Source organism: Cheilinus undulatus, linkage group 16 (assembly GCF_018320785.1).
Source record: "Cheilinus undulatus linkage group 16, ASM1832078v1, whole genome shotgun sequence".
NCBI lineage: Eukaryota > Metazoa > Chordata > Actinopteri > Labriformes > Labridae > Cheilinus > Cheilinus undulatus.
This window is the reverse complement of record NC_054880.1, coordinates 2561731-2577981: the sequence shown is the minus strand read 5'-3', so window position 1 is coordinate 2577981 and position 16251 is coordinate 2561731. Positions and strand designations below refer to the sequence as shown.

The 16251-nt window shown below is 37.3% G+C and overlaps 3 protein-coding genes and 1 gene segment (V, D, J or C); 3 read left to right on the top strand and 1 right to left on the bottom strand.

Annotated features, from left to right (window-relative positions):
* LOC121523649 overlaps positions 1 to 16251 on the bottom strand; it is an 820099-nt gene that overhangs the window by 656409 nt on the left and 147439 nt on the right.
* The window catches only part of LOC121523651 (immunoglobulin kappa light chain-like), an 813481-nt gene that overhangs the window by 651547 nt on the left and 145683 nt on the right, over positions 1 to 16251 (top strand). The window lies entirely within an intron of this gene.
* LOC121523584 (zinc finger protein OZF-like) lies at positions 1783 to 7715 on the top strand. Its single transcript, XM_041808519.1, has 2 exons — positions 1783 to 1919; positions 4196 to 7715. The coding sequence occupies exons 1-2, from the start codon at positions 1895 to 1897 to the stop codon at positions 5638 to 5640; spliced, it is 1470 nt and encodes a 489-aa protein (XP_041664453.1). The 5' UTR covers positions 1783 to 1894; the 3' UTR covers positions 5641 to 7715.
* Positions 8445 to 14838, top strand: LOC121523558 (gastrula zinc finger protein XlCGF57.1-like). Its single transcript, XM_041808486.1, has 2 exons — positions 8445 to 8580; positions 12821 to 14838. The coding sequence occupies exons 1-2, from the start codon at positions 8556 to 8558 to the stop codon at positions 14431 to 14433; spliced, it is 1638 nt and encodes a 545-aa protein (XP_041664420.1). The 5' UTR covers positions 8445 to 8555; the 3' UTR covers positions 14434 to 14838.

Sequence of the window (16251 nt, the reverse complement as noted above, 5' to 3'; positions counted from 1 at the left end):
TAAAAAGTTCAGTCTTAAGAATCATCTGATAAGACATATGACAATGCACACAGGAGAGAAACCCTTTGTCTGCTCTGTCTGTGGTAAGAGGCGTAACCAAAATGCACATCTCACCAAACACATGTTAGTTCACACTGGACAGAAACTTTTCAGCTGCACAGAGTGTGATAAAAAAAATTTAAAGAAAATACCTACCTGAAAATTCACATGGCACATCACAGAGGAGAGAAACTGTTAGGCTGCAATGTTTGCAAAAGAAGATTCTCTTGGCGTAATTCTTTAAGGAGACACAAGTGTATCAGCAGTAAGGCATCAGAGCTGAATAAAACCCACATAGAGGAGAAAGAAAAGGCAAAACCAGAGGACCTTGGAGGATCAGAACAAGCTACAACCACTGACTGAAATGAAGTCTGCATGTTGTGTTGATGAGTTGATATGCAGATTTGGATTTTGTGGAAAATACGAAAAGTAACACAAATAAAAGTGGTAAGAAATCACATAGCTGTTTTGTGTGTGGTGAACATTTACCAAATAAAAAGTAGTCTAACAGAACATATGAGAATTCACTCAGGAGAGGGGCCCTTTAGCTGCTCTGAGTATGATTAAAAAAATAATAAAATAAATAATCAGATAAAGGATGTATGATTATATACATGAGAACCCACACAGAAGTATTTAAAAAGACAATAGTTATAAACAAGTTTAGAAAACTTGATTTGAGCAAAAGATAGAAAATCAATAAGGGAAGTACGGAATTATTGGAGAGCTATTGTGAAGCTCAGGGTAGAAGAACAAATTAAGTCTGTGGTGTAGTTAAAAAGACAAGTGGTAAAACAAAAGATTGGAATTATGCAGAACTAAAACATGATGATGTATTAGCCGGAAGTGATAAAGAAAACGATAATATGGTGGTGAAAGTCCATAATGTTTGTTTAATGAATTGTGATGAAAGCAATATATTTGTTCCTTTTCTTAAACTATAGGTCATTATCATTTTTTACTTGAGAAAATCCTGCAATTCTTAAAATTGTGGCCCCCTGGCAGTGAGAAGAACATTTATGTTACCCTTTAAGCTATCAAAGTTTCCATCCCTGATCGAGATTATATGGAAAATACTAAAGATCAAGAAAATAGTAGAAATTACACTTTAGGGAATGAAAGAGTAATAAAAAAACAAGAGATAAAATACAAAATAAACAATGCAATGCTGAAACATCTCAGTGATAATGTATTTAGGAACATACTTAAATTACATCGTATGGTGGCAACAAGGTAAACCTCCTAATAGTTGGAAAGTAGCAGTCATTGTTCCAATTATAAAAACAAACAGAAAAACTGTAGCTACAAATTAAAAGCCAACATTTAAGAAGGGTTGTGGAAAGACTGGTTGTTGGTAAAGTTATTACATCAAAGATTCTTCTGGAAGAGTAAAACGGTTCCAGTAATTCATTTAGAGTCAGGTGTTAGAAAGACACAAACAGAGAAATGTTGGCTTGCGGTCTAATATGTATATATTGGAATATATGTATTAAGGACTTAAACAGTAAAATACAGGAAAAAAAATTCTGATCATGTGTCGGAAGAGAACTGGAGAATGCAATCAGTTTTATCATTCAATTTTATTTTCTATCCCGACAAATGGCATCGTCAGTCGAGAGCTGCAGTTGGTATTGATATTGCTTTATTTGCTGAGTGAAAAAGAAGAAAAATACGAAGAAGCGTATATCTACCGGAAGTAGAGTTTTTGTTTCCGGGGCGCGGTGTTTTAGTTTTCTTGTGCTGAACGCGTTTAGCGTCATTGGATTATTTACCGTCCTTTAGGAGTAAAGTAATCTCAGAGAAGTGTTCAGAGCGGACTTTTCCTTGTCTTCTTTGACACCTGGGTGTTTGGAAAATGTCCGGGTTTCAGGATCTTTCAGGTTTGTTTGCTTTCTTCTTCTCTAAACTTGTTTCCCGTGAACATTTCAGAGAGCTGAGCATTTAGCTAACGTCTACACAGCACGGTGTTAGCCACAGCTAGCTCCTGATGACAGTACAACTTTATCTTTTGGACTGAGAAACTTTTAGGATACCTATGCCAGGTGCTAAACTATGTTTTGATACGTCTGATTATGAATGTGAACCACTCGTGAAATGCGTTAATTTTTAAACAAATGAGAGGAACTGGTATATTGATGTAGCTTCCGTTAGCTTCATGTGCGGAGTTTGTGAACCAGGGCCTTTTATTGTTGTAGCTCAGATGACTGATGTTGTACAGAAGTTCCTGCTGAAGCTGATATATAACATCACGGCCTCTTTGAACTTCTCCAGACTGGTGGGATTAGCCCTGAAAGGATCCCAGTCTGTACAGTCCAACAGTATGTGCTTAGTAAATGTTCTTATGGGCAACGTATGCCAGAGGCAGTCTGGAGTTTGAGGATGAGACTGCAATTCAATATGAAATATCAAACATGGTGAGGTAAGTGTTATAAGAGGGTGTCTGGGGGTTTCCACCTGGAAATTTTAAGCATTAAATACTTAATTTCCTTCAATCTGGTGAATATTATTCAGGCTACAGTTTGTGGTGGGAGTGGGATAGCAAAGTTGCAAAAAATTGTTTGGCATATTTCATCATAACACTGCCAGTGCTACAGGACTTGATCTGTTGTGTTTTTATGAAATTAGTTCAAGAGTGAGGAGTTTAATGTAGAAGACAACTCAGTTTACTGTTTTTACATTTGAATTAAGTAGTTTCAGAGTTTAAAATAGGCCAAAAACCTTATGTAGGCCTCTCAGTAAAATGCTGTTTTTGGTTTTCTCTCTGCCTCAGTAACAGCAGGTTTTTTTCCACTTCTGTTTCCTTCTTTAAAACCTTTTATCATTTGTAAGTCAGAAGCTCATCTTAGTTTCACAGTACAGTAGAGTTTTTTTATTTATGTATTATTAAATCAAACATTAAACATGCCAACTAGTGAACATGAGAACTTTTTTTTTTTTTTATCAGTGGTATTGACAATGACCATCTGTATTAAGTACAACTTTCTGCTCCTTCTTCTCTTTAGTTATGTTACATCACAGTCTCCTATTAGCAGTGTGCTACAGTGTCCACACTCACATAGTGAGGGGTCAAGTTGACATGGATGGACATGCTTCTTTTTCATGTATTAATGGCTTTAAAGGAGGCAAGTGCTTTTAAAACTAAAAGGAATGGGAGTCTGCTAGCCCATGCATTCTTGAATAAAACCTCTTTTAATCCACCATATTCTTTTCTAATTTTAGAGAGCACATCCTGTATACTCTTCCCTGACTCCCTTTGTCTCCCCTGCTGTGTTCCTCAAACTTTTCCTGACTTGTCAGTGGGTTTTAGTCTGATCACGCATTTTCTTTGTACTCTTGAAATGCATGTTTGGAGAAAAACATTGGTTTCACTGAAACATGTTTGACAGTTTTGGACTAATTTGTGTGATCTTCCTTGCCATTGAAATCTCTACTGTAAAGACAAGAAAAGCTTCTCCATTTCAAAAAGACTATTACCTCCCTGTGGGACCACATTTGCTTCTTCTGATGCATTTTGGATGTAGAAGACTTCTGGGTAGTTGGTGTCCCATTGACGCAAGCCAAATCCACCCTCTGCCAGGAGATTATGCTCCTTGTTGACAACCAGGTCAACACAGGCTGAGCCTATTGTCTCCTTCTTCTTCATATGGCACAAGTTTACCTGTAAACCAGTGATGTCCTCACTAAAATATTAGAGGTGTCTTCGACTAAGGATTTTCATAGTCAAATCTGATTTGTCAGATTTTGCCTTTTGTCGACTAAAGCCGTGGGCACCCCCATGTCATCAGAATTGTATAATCTTGGTTACATAACAACATTTGACTATGAGGTTCATAGTAGAATCAGACTCCTCCGAATCAAGTCGTCGAATCGCCAACTATTCCGGGTCACCCCTAAAAAATATTAAGATGATTTCTGCAAGAATAGAAGGAATTGGGTCCACAATATGTGCTTTATTTTGCTCCACATCCAGGCCCTTTATGTTTTCTGAAACACAAAGATTGAAAAAAAAAACTTTCTTTGAATGACTACCAAACATCCACACATTTACAATATGTAGTACACGTCACATCAATGCAGAGGGCAGAGTCATAAATTATTTACTGTAAAAAGAAAATTACATTATTCAGAAAGGTGTATGCTTTTGTTTTCTCCACAGGTGTCCAGCAGCTGGTGGTGAAAGAAGAAGAGATTCTCTGTGAGCAGCAGGAGAGGAGCTCCAGTCTGAACCAGGAGGATCCACCAAAACCAGCAGACATTAAAGAGGAACAGGAGGAACTGTCGATCAGTCAGGAGAGAGATCAGCTTCAAGGAGCACGGGAGGCTGGTATCAGCATGTCTACATTCACTCCTGGCTCTGTGAAAATTGAAGAAGAGGGTGGACGGAAAGCTCAGTTCTCACAGCTTGATGAAGACCTAAGTGAGGTGAATAGAGACCAAGAGTATTTGAAAACCAAGTCTGATGAAGACGATTGTGGAGGATCAGAAGCAGACAGAGACTTGCATCCAGACGGTTGTTTATTGCTTGTTACTCCAGACAAGACTTTGGACTTTTCTGGATCTGAGACTGATGACAGTGCTGATTGGGAGGAGAGTGATGAGCCTCAGGAAGATTTAAACCCTCTGCAAAACAAAGACGCAGCTGTGAGTGATATGAAATGTAACACTGGAGACACATCAGATAGCTCCTCTGAATGTGCTCCAACTGTTGAACAGAAGGAACAACAGATAAACAGAAAAGGGGATAAACCATTCAGTTGCTCGGTTTGTGGTAAAAGATACCCTCATAAGGCAAATTTACAATTACACATGCGGCGACACGCTGTAGAAAAACCCTTCACCTGCTCAGTTTGTAAGAAAACGTTTATCGGGAAATCAGAGATGGTGGTGCACATGAGAGTCCACACAGGGGAAAAACCATACATTTGCCAAATGTGTGGTAAAAGATTTACACAAGCTGGAGCCCTTAAGACTCATTCTCTTATCCACACAGGGGAGAAACCATTCAGCTGTTCAGTGTGTCATAAAAGATTTTCCCGCCATGAATGTCTTAAAGAACACTTGACTGTACATACAGGGGAAAAACCATTTTGCTGCTCTTTTTGTCATAAAACATTTTCCCAATCAGGACGTCTAAAGGAACACTTGACTGTCCACACAGGGGAGAAACCATTTAGTTGTTCAGTTTGTCCAAAAAGATTTGCCCAACAAGGACATCTGAAGCGACACTTGACTGTCCACACAGGAGAGAAACGATTTAGCTGTTCAGTTTGTTATAAACAGTTTTCTCAACGTGGACATCTGAAGCGACACCTGACTGTTCACACGGGGGAGAAGGCATTCAGTTGTTCGGTGTGTCATAAAAGATTTTCCCACCAGGAAAATCTTAAGAGTCACTTGAATGTTCATACAGGGGAGAAACCGTTTGGCTGCTCAGTTTGTGGTAAAAGATTTTCCCAACAGAGTAACCTAAAGCAGCATTTGAACGTCCACACAGGGGAGAGACGATTTAGCTGTTCAGTTTGTGGTAAAAGATTTTCTCTCCAAGGAAATCTGAAGAAACATTTGACTCTCCATGCAGCGGAGAATCAATTGAGCTCATAAGTTTGAACTGAATATTTTCTCTCCAATGAAATCTGAATACATACTTAAACTACCTACATAAGAGAGAAACCATTTAGTTGCTGTGTTCATGATGTAATTTTTACATGGCTAGAGCATTTGAAAATCACACATTTGAGCAATATCAGTGTCTTCTAAACAGCTTAGAGGAGCCACTTAATCACTGAAATCCTGTCTTTATTTTGATATCTTTTAATTGTTTGCATCTTCTTCAATACCACCGTAATTTTGCCAAATATTGCTAAGTGCTGTGCTTGTGGTGGGTTAATGTTTGATCTTTGTAAATAATATAGGTATGGTCTAGGACCTGCTCTTTCTGTAAAGTGTCTTAAAATTTGTTAAGAAATGGCACTATGCAAAGATTGCCTGAAAACATCCCCTATGCATACAGCCAGAGCTCCATCACACACCCTTGAATACTGGCTTAACTTAATCAATGACATATATTGAACATGAAATAACTATTCTTGGAGATCCAATATTAGACTGGCTCACCTCATCATCCAGTAATATCAAATTGCTCTTTTTTTAACCTTAATTATACCCAGCTTATTTCACATCCCGCTCAACTCAATCTGAAGGATTTAACCAAGCAAACTTTGGAAAATAGATAAATATACCTCCAGGGAAACTAACAACACTCCACCAACTGTTGTTTCAAATCACACTTTTTGTTGATTTTTTTAAAGACCTTTGACACAATAGACCATTATCTGCTTTTAAAGCAACTAAATAAACTAGTTAATCATAGCAATAGCTGTAAGTGGTTTAAAAATGACAGGCTGCAGTATGCAAAGATGGGCATCCATTTTCTATACCCCTTATTCCATTCCGGGTCGGGGGTGGGCTGGAGCCTATCCCAGCTGTCATTGGGCGAGAGGCTGGGTACACCCTGGCAAAGATGGGCAATGTCCTGTTAATTTTACATCAATGACATTACTGCCTCATTACACAAGTGTAATTTCCATCGCTATGCTGATGACACTGTTCCTTCCACATTTGCTAATTCTATTCTTTAGGCTACCCTAAAACTTCAGTTAGCATTTAGCCACCTTTAAAACCTTCTGCAAAACCTAACTGGTCCTGAATTGGTCAAAGACTAAATGGATGTTGTTTTCAAACGACTACAAGGGTGTTAATATTAAATCAACTGACAACAGGGTAATAGAAAGGGCATTTGGATCGATGAGAAAAATTCCTCTAACCCTAACACATTGACATGCTTTTATCAAACATTAGACAACTTCTAAGCTTTCTTTTTATAAATGAATCTTGCTCTCACCTGTTGGAGACTCTGTGGGACAAACAATGTAAAACACTATCATATTTTCTAGAGTTGTCCACTGATCAAGCCATTCTGGGAGCAACCATGTGAGCGTTTAGCAACATTTTTCTTAAAAAAAAAAAAAACATTGCAAGTGTGAAGCTTTGTATTTGGGAGGCATTTCATTTAATGACTGGTCTTTAAAAGATAAAAAGCTGATGGCAATACTTCTGGCAGCAAGCAAACAAACTATCACTAGAAAATGTTTAAAACCAGAAGCACCCACAAACGAAGAATGGATCAATATTGCACAGGACATCTACATCCTGGAGAAGTTGTCATTTTCTCTCAAGGGTCAAATGGAATCTTTTTTCTCAGGATTTGGTCATATTGGACAGAGTATGTAAAACCTGTACAAACTGTAAATTGCATATAAATGTTGTATGAAACCATTTCTACAGCATGAATTTCTGTTTAGGTATATATAAACAAACATTTTTTTCCTGACATAAGAAGATACGGACCAAGCCTTCTCCTCCTGACCACTTGTTTTAATTGTTCTTTGCTGCATTATTCCAAAAAAAAAAAAAAAAAAAAAAAAAACTGGATTAGCAATGATCATTCATTCAACAACAATTGAGGTGTGGAAATTGAATTGTGCCTGAAAAGTAAGTTCTGTAACAATTGCCTTTTTTAAAAAAAAAAAAATACACACAAAAAAATGAAGTAAATAAATTACTTAATCTTTCTTTCCTTTGTCTATAAGGGAAAAGAATAGTTGAGTGGTTTTCTGTCTGTGCAGGATTTTTGAGCTGATATTTACAGAAGGGCAGCCAGAGTGACTCTTAAACCTCCAGATGCATTGCATTGCACGTATTAACCAGCTCTCTCTGTCAAGTTTCTTGATGATAAAGCAAATGTGTTACTCAAAGATGATATAGGTTGTCTTCGTTGATATTCATTTCATAAAGCAGAGGTTCTAAACTGGTGGGCTAGGAGGACCAAAAAGTGATTGGCAGATCTATTTTCTGTGAGACGCGTGTGCTTTGGGGACAAAAATGCTAAAAACTTTAAATTACTGATACCCTTGGTGGACAAATATTCATGCATTTTATGTCACTCTGTTTAACCAGAATGATTGGTAAATTTTAACATTTCTCAATATGTACATGCATTTAACTTTTTCTTGGGCTTACAAAACTGTTTTTCCACATGATTATGATATAACTCCACAAAATCTCTGCAGAACTGTCAAAAATGTTAACAAATCGACTAAAATGTTCTCTCTCCCCCTCTCTCTTTTTCATTTAATTGTTCTGTTTTATTTATGGTCCTAACTGGAACATTTCAGTAAGAAAATGTTAGTGGTTGGAAGAGACTGAGATGGATCCTGGCTACAGCAGTTGTGAACTGCTTTCATAAAGTGTATTTAGGGGCAGATATTTAAAACAGTATGTTTATTGTGAAGGCCACACAAATGTACAGGAAGTGTCGTTTTTGTTTCCGGGTCTTTTGCTGCCAAGTTTCGATAGCGTGTTTTTATGATCCAGCTTCCTGGAGAAGCAAAGTTATCCTCCAAACGTGTTCAAAGTTGACGTTTTTTCTTCCCTAATCGACCCCTGGATTTGATGAAATGTCTGGCTTTCGGGATATTTCAGGTTTGTCATCTCTCTTCTCTAAATTGTTTACTGTAGATGTGTCAGAGAGCTGAGCCTTTAGCTAACGTTCAGTGTTAGCCACAGCTAGCTCCTGGTACAAAGTAATTTCCTTGACCCAGAATTTATTTGAATACTTTAGTGGGGATTTTATAGTTTGTCTTATATAGTAGTTATGAATTAGACCCAGCCGTGGAATGCATTCATTTTAGACAAATTAGGAACTATTATCGTTTATGTAGCTTCCGTTAGCCTCATGCTCTGGTTCGGCTGCGAATCAGGGCTATTCGACAAGAGGTTTTAATAGTGGGGCAGATTTGATAAGAGGGGGGTCTGGGGTCTGGGGTTGTCACTCCTGGAAAATGTAAGCATCCAACGGTTAATCGAGTATTGTTTTAATCATTCATCGATTTTAGTTATTTTGCGAAACTCCCATTGGTGTGACGTTTTCCATTTTACCTTTCCTCACTTTTCTTCTCCATTATAAAACGCTCTGAAATATATATAATAATTTTAACAATGCTGCTCGATTATGGACAAAATCACAGTCACAGTTGTTTTAACTGGAATTGAAATCAGGATTATTTAACAAAATTGCATGCTGCTTTTAAACCCTATGCATGCCAGAGGTTACAGCTTGATTTACTGAATTTCCTGCAACCAGGCAAATATGTAAGTATTAATTTGCAGCGGGAGTTGTGAAACAACTTGTGATTAAGTGAGCAAACATTTCTGATATTGGTCAGATCATAGCGAATGAGGAGTGATGGGTTTAAAAATTTCTAATTTGGAAACTCTGAATCTGTTGCTTTGTTTGTATTGCCCTGGTATTTTGGAGGAGTGGTTAGCGAGTCTTCTGGAAAAGCCATATGTGAGGAAGTCTGACGAGAGCGATCTTTGGCTTTGACAGGAATGCAAAGATTGATTTAGAGGAAAGATGCTAAAAAAAAAAAAAAAACTCCTTCGCTTTTGTGACAAGTGTGTTTCAAAAGATTGGTCTGTAACAAATGTGGAGTGATGTGCATTAGAGCAGTGGTTCTCAACATTGGGGTCGGGACCCCATCTGGGGTCACGAGACACTCAGAGGGGGTTGCCAGATGCCTTTAAAAAACAAAGAATATTTTTAAAATGTTTTTTTTTTATAAAACCTATTTTTGTCACTATTATTTTCCACCCATTTTTTATCAATTTTCGCTACTATATTTTGCTCATTTTAACCCATTTTTGTCATTTCTAATCTGTTTCCAAGACTTTTTTGACTGTTTTTCCCACTTCCAATCCAATTCTTGCTACTTACTGCCTATTGTTGTCTCTGTTGACCCATTATTATGGATATTCACCAATTTTACCCCTTTTTGCCTGTTTTAAATTACATTTGACTATTTGTTATGCCCATTTTTGCATGTTCATGGCTGTGTCCAGCTGCCTGCAGGTACAGTAGGGGTCCCTGGTTTCTGGCACCTTTATTTTGGGGTCGTGGGCTGAAAAGGTTGAGAACCACTGCATTAGAGGAGCTTCAACTTGATGTTTATAGTCTGCTATTTATCTGATGTCAGATTATTTTGATTGAGATGGTAGTAGTGTTTCGGGCAGCTGCAAGTTAAGGATATCTGACATCTGCTTTTGCTGGTTTGAATAGGAATTATAATGTCACATGTTTACAGAACATCAAAAACAATCAAGACAATGACAAGAGAAAGTATGGAACATTTGAAAGATTGAAGGTCACTAAAAGTGACATCAGAGCAGACCTCTGATTATTTTCTCTATTATTAATGCCTCAAAATGGCTGTTGTTATGGCTGAGTATGTTTTGAAAATGATTAAAGGAAAAGTGAAAGAAAATAATTTTACGCTGCCGTTTGTATGGGAAACAGCACCATGGTGTTAGCTCCAGAGTATGGCGGTTAGAGTTTGTGTATGTATACACCTGGATGTTGTCTGATTTAGTGAAGAGGTTAGCATAAATGAGGAGATCCTTGCATCAAGGAAAGAATGGAATGGATGGGCATTTTACTTATAGTATATATGACAATACAGAAAATTTTAAGGGGCAACAGCCCTGCATGGCAGCATAATGAATATGATCAGAATAATATAATGCTTAAATGATATGTACATGAGAATTTAGAAAAGTGTGCTGAATAGGGTTGATAGTTAAGTTACTTAAAACTGGAGGTGTAAGCTGGCAAGTGTCGAACTCAGTAGCAAAAGTGATGAATGTGGGAAAAAGTCAATGTTTCTTGGAAAATTAATAAAAGAAGTAGCAGAAAAATGTAAGACTTTAAAACACAAAATTTAAAGTTGTAGGATGAAAAAATTAACAAATCTCAGTCTTTAAAAAGTTTTGAGGAATGATGATAAATAAAGCAAAATACTTCTGCTGATACAGATCTGTTGGTCCAGACCAGTGGTTCCCAACCTTTTTTCCTTTTTCCTCGCATCGAAGAAGAAAGCTAATGCCCCGTTGTACCCACTCAGAAAAAGTACACATCATTTGAAAACGTTTTCAGTGACAGAATCCCAACATAACAGACTTATATAGGCTCGTTCTTGACCAAAGATCTAGTCTATCTCTTATTTATGTTCTCTTCTGCAAAGAACCAAAAGCCGCTATGCCTTGCGCTCCAGTGATATCATTCATCTGCTTGTTCCTCGTGTCAGGACTGAACAGGGGAAAAGAGCATCCAGTTTTGCTGCCCCATCGGCATGGAATACTCTCCAGTCTGACTTGAAAATGTCAGAACTTATTTCACTGAAACACTTTCGCTCTATCTTAATTGATAGACAATGCGAGACATTGGAACAGTGCTTGTATTTTTAAATTGTTATTGTGATTTCTACTGAATATGTAGCCTATTATTTATTATGACATGTGCTACTGACCTCTTGGCCAGGCCACCCTTGTAAAAGAGATCTCTATCTCAATGGGTTTTTATCTGGTTAAATAAAGGTTGAATAAAAAATAAAATACAAATGTTCAAACTGTCCATTAATAAGACAGTGTATTAGGGCCACTGTAGGAAAAAAGAAATGCAAATTTCAAGAAAAAAGTCAGGTTTAAAAAGTTAATTCAAAAGAAAAAAATACATTTTGATGACTTTAAAAGCTTTAAATGTCTTTGAACCCCGGGTTAGAATTTTTGAAATGATAATAATGAACCTCAGAGCAGACAGGGTCCCGCACCACCCCAAGATCTTTTGTGCCCCCCCTAGGGGTCCCCGGCCCCCAGGTTGGGAACCACTGGTCCAGACTAAAATTTCACCAATGTATTTTTTCATATGGCCAATATTGTCAGCTGATATAGGTACTGGTACTGATAATTCACTTTTCAAGCTTATATCTTCATTCAGTTTTCTTCATGGGAGGGCGACTCGACAAGTCCACATGAGTTTCTTTGGCTTCATCTCATATATCTTTAGTTATTGTGATTTGACTTCAAATTAACATGCACTGCATGTATTGTATTTCTGTCTGTATTGTATGGTTCTGTCTTTTTTTCTGTCCATATGTGCTATAGAATAAAATCTAAAAAGATATGCAGATACCAATGTCTTGCTGATAATTTCAACCCCATCAGGTTTTCTTTTTGCAAGTTTTTATATCTAATGTCTAACTCTGATCTGTTTTCATTTTACTCAGCTACATTAATCTGATAACGTCTGGCTTCTTTCTTCACGCATTCAGGTTGATCATACTAAATGTCACTACAAAGAAAACATTTTTGACTAAAATAAGAATTTATAAGGCTGTGTTAGGAACTCGCAGACTACTCATCAGTTTTAAACAGATGGAGTAAAAAGCATAACATTAAACATCAATAAATATATTATTGCAATATAAAATATTCTATAATGAGCTGTGCAGCATTATTGAAATATTAAAGTTTTCCTGCATGTTTGGCCATATCTTCATACTTATATTTTTATAGGCCCCCTACTACAGCACACAGTTTTGTAACTTTAATGCTTGTTTAGGCTAATTTTTTTTTTCTTTTGAGGAGGCTAAATTAAATTTTGCATGATTAATATTTCATGTTGTACTTGCCACACATCCAACTCCCATTTTTAATGTCTGAATGCAACGGTGGAAACAAAAGTGGTTTCTTTTTAAATGATTTCTGAACATCCATGTATTTTTAAAGTGTGTGAAACATCCAACTGTGCTGCAAGTAGCACTATTGGGGATTTAGTGTGAATAAATTACATTTTTCAGAAGGTCATATGTTTGATTTTTCTCCACAGATTACCAGCAGCTGATGGTGATAAAAGAAGATGTTCTCCCTGAGCAGCAGGAGAGGCTGAACCAGGAGAGGCAACCAGGACCAGCACATATTAAAGAGGAACAGGAGGAACTGTGGATCAGTCAGGAGAGGCTGCAGCTTCAGGCAGCAGGGAAGGCTGATATCAATGTGTTCACATTTACTCCTGTCCCTTTGAAGATTGAAGAAGAGGATAGAGAGGAACCTCAGCCCTCACAGTTTGATGAAGACCAAAGTGAGGAGGACAGAGATAGAGAGCATTTGAAACAAGAATCTGATGGAGAGGACTCAGGGGAATCAGAAGCAGACAGAGACTTGAATCCAGGCAGTAATTTACAGCCAGTTACTCCTGATGAGTCTACAGACCTTTCTGCATCTGAGACTGATGACAGTGCTGATTGGGAGGAGAGTGATGAGCCTCAGGAAGGTTTAAATTCTTTGCAAAACAACGACATAGCTTTAAGTGATATGAAATGTAACCCTGGAGACACATCAGTTAGGGCCTCTGAATGTGCTCCAAGCTTTGGACAGAAACAACCAATGCAGAAACATAAGGGAACCCATTTGGGAGAGAAACAATTTAGTTGCTCAGTTTGTCAAAAAAGATTTTCCAAACAACGGAATCTAAAGTCACATTTGACTGTCCACACAGGGGAGAAACCGTTTAGCTGCTCAGTTTGTCATAAAAGATTTCGTCGGCAAGGAATTCTGAAGCAACACTTTAGTGTCCACACAGGGGAGAAACGGTTTAGTTGCTCAGTTTGTCAGAAAAGATTTTCTCAACAAAGGTACCTAAAGCAGCACTTCTTTGTCCACACAGAGGAGAAACCATTCAGTTGTTCTGTTTGTCATAAACAGTTTTCTCACCAGAGATACCTTAAGCAACACCTAAGTGTCCACATGGGGGAGAAACCTTTTAGCTGTTCAATTTGTGGTAAAAGTTTTTCTCGGCAAGCGCCTCTGAAGGACCACTTAACTATCCACACAGAGGAGGAACCATTTAGCTGTTCAATTTGTGGTAAGAGATTTTCTAACCAGAGATATCTGAATGAACATTTGACTGTCCACACAGGAGAGCAACCATTCAGTTGTTCAGTTTGTGGTAAAAGATTCTCTCGTCAAGGACATTTGACAGTACACTTGACTGTCCACACAGAGGAGAAACCATTTAGCTGTTCAGTGTGTGGAAAAAGTTTCTCTCAGCAGCGATATCTGAAGCAGCACATGAGTGTCCACACAGGGAAGGACAAATTTAGCTGTTCATTTTGTGGCAAAGGATTTTCTCACCAACGATATCTGAAGATACACTTGCCCCTCCATACAGGGACTCAATCCTTTAGTTGCTCAATTTGTCATAAAAGATTTGCAAGAGGTGGAGACGCAAGAAGACACGCCCTTGTCCACACAGGGGAGAAACCCTTCAGTTGCTCGCTTTGCGGTAAAAGATTCACAAGAAGTGGAGATGCAAGAAGGCACACTTTCCTCCACACAACAAAGAAACAATTAAGTTGCACTGCTTGTGATCAAAGATTCATACAGCGAGAGCAACTGAAAAATCATAAGTGTGTTGGCGAGAGCAGTCAAAATCCAAAATAAACTTGCTTCATTGCATTTGTCTTGCTAAGAGGAAGCCACTTAATGATTTAAATTCTGCTTATATACTGGTATTTGTTATTGTTGTTTCCACCTTATTCTTTACTTCTTTAACCTTGATCCAGGTTATTCAGTGCTGTGCTCATGGTGGATTAATGTTGGATCTTTGTAAATATTGTAACAAAGAGTACAGTTTTAACTTCCTCTTTCTTTAAAGAGTCTTGATAATTTTTGAAATTACAGTATACCAAGTAAGATTATTTTGATCGACAGACTGGGGGAAAGGGGATGTCTTTATTCACAGGACATCATTAACATTATTTTGGACCCAGGGTAATTATTTTACGCTATTGATATATTCAAACTCTTACAGTTTATATAAAATATATGGTGATTTAAGCAATACTGTTCCTGTTGCAGTAACAGATATCTGTTAAATTAACACTGGTTTATGTCAAGGCTATTTAACCATTTTTGTTGGTATCCATCTTCACCATAAAAAAACTATACTTGGATTTATAAAGAATGTCTTGTGTCCTTCTCTGATTGAATGATGGGTTCAAGGTTTCCAGTCAGCAATTCATGCAAAAACACCTCCAGATAAACTAAAGTCCTCAGACGAAGTTTGACTGTTGAATAATAAATCAGTGGGATTTGTGAGGAGGATTTCACTCCAGTGAATGTCTTCATTGATTTATTCTTTGGTCAGCAAACATCCTATTTAGATCTTGACTAATAATGTGTTAGAGTGATGGTATGGCAAACATGTCAAACAAATATACCCATGTGCAAATGACACAAAAATCAATTAAATTAACAAAAGTCCAAGAAACAAACATGGACAAAAACTTGCTTAAAAAGTCCACACACAAAAATCCTTGAACAAACACAAACACAAACTAATCCAGCAAAGGCAGAAAAGGCACACAGAAAACTTGCACCATCTCAGGAGCACGAATATAATGAACTGGCAAAGTAGACACATAACACAGAAACTAAACAAGCAAGGATTGATTCCAGACAGGTATGACAAAGGGATGAAACTAGTAAGGGCAATCAAAGTGAAGGGAAACAGAGGCAGGAAGACATCTAGAATCACACGGTATGGATGAAAATTACATAATAAAACAGGAAATGTGGAAAACTTCACAAGAGAACGTTTACAAAGAAAAGGCAAGAACATAAGATTTAAAGATAAAACACTAGAAGTAAAACTTAAGGGATACCATGCTGAAAACACAAGGAGATGGAAGCACAAGATGATTAAACAATGGAACAGAAAAGACAAGTACTAAAACAGGAACTATAATACAGAAACAAACAAACAAACAAAAAACACTGGAGTCATCGTAAAACTCAAGAGCACATTTCAATGTACTTAGAGCATGACTTACTGATTTTGGGCTGAGATTGTTCTTAAACTTTCCATTAAAACCTGCCTTTAAGTGCAAAACTGCCCACTAATTCTGAGATTTTCTCTGTGCTCAAAATGTTCTCAAATCTCTAGTTCTTTGATCAAATACCTTGCCCTAACACTGTTCTCTCATTCAGGTTGATTTTGCTTGTTTGTGAAACTGCCACTCTGATTTTCCTCTGCACACATAGAAAACTTTTCCTATGTCATAAATGATTATAACCATAAATGAACGATGTGTGTGTCTATCTTTTTCCAGGAAAAGAAAACATTAAAATCACAAAGAATGTATAATAAATGTAGGCCTGTCACATTATAATTGATGTAGTTAAGATATCAAACCTTTACATTAGAGGAACAAAGTATCCCTATTAACCTCCAATTTCTAAAAATGCATTGTGTCCATT

Coding starts and splice junctions, on each gene's coding strand:
- LOC121523584 (XM_041808519.1), top strand. CDS start 1,895: ATGTCCGGGTTTCAGGATCTTTCAG. Junction 1,920..4,195: donor CGGGTTTCAGGATCTTTCAG/GTTTGTTTGCTT, acceptor TTTTCTCCACAG/GTGTCCAGCAGCTGGTGGTG.
- LOC121523558 (XM_041808486.1), top strand. CDS start 8,556: ATGTCTGGCTTTCGGGATATTTCAG. Junction 8,581..12,820: donor TGGCTTTCGGGATATTTCAG/GTTTGTCATCTC, acceptor TTTTCTCCACAG/ATTACCAGCAGCTGATGGTG.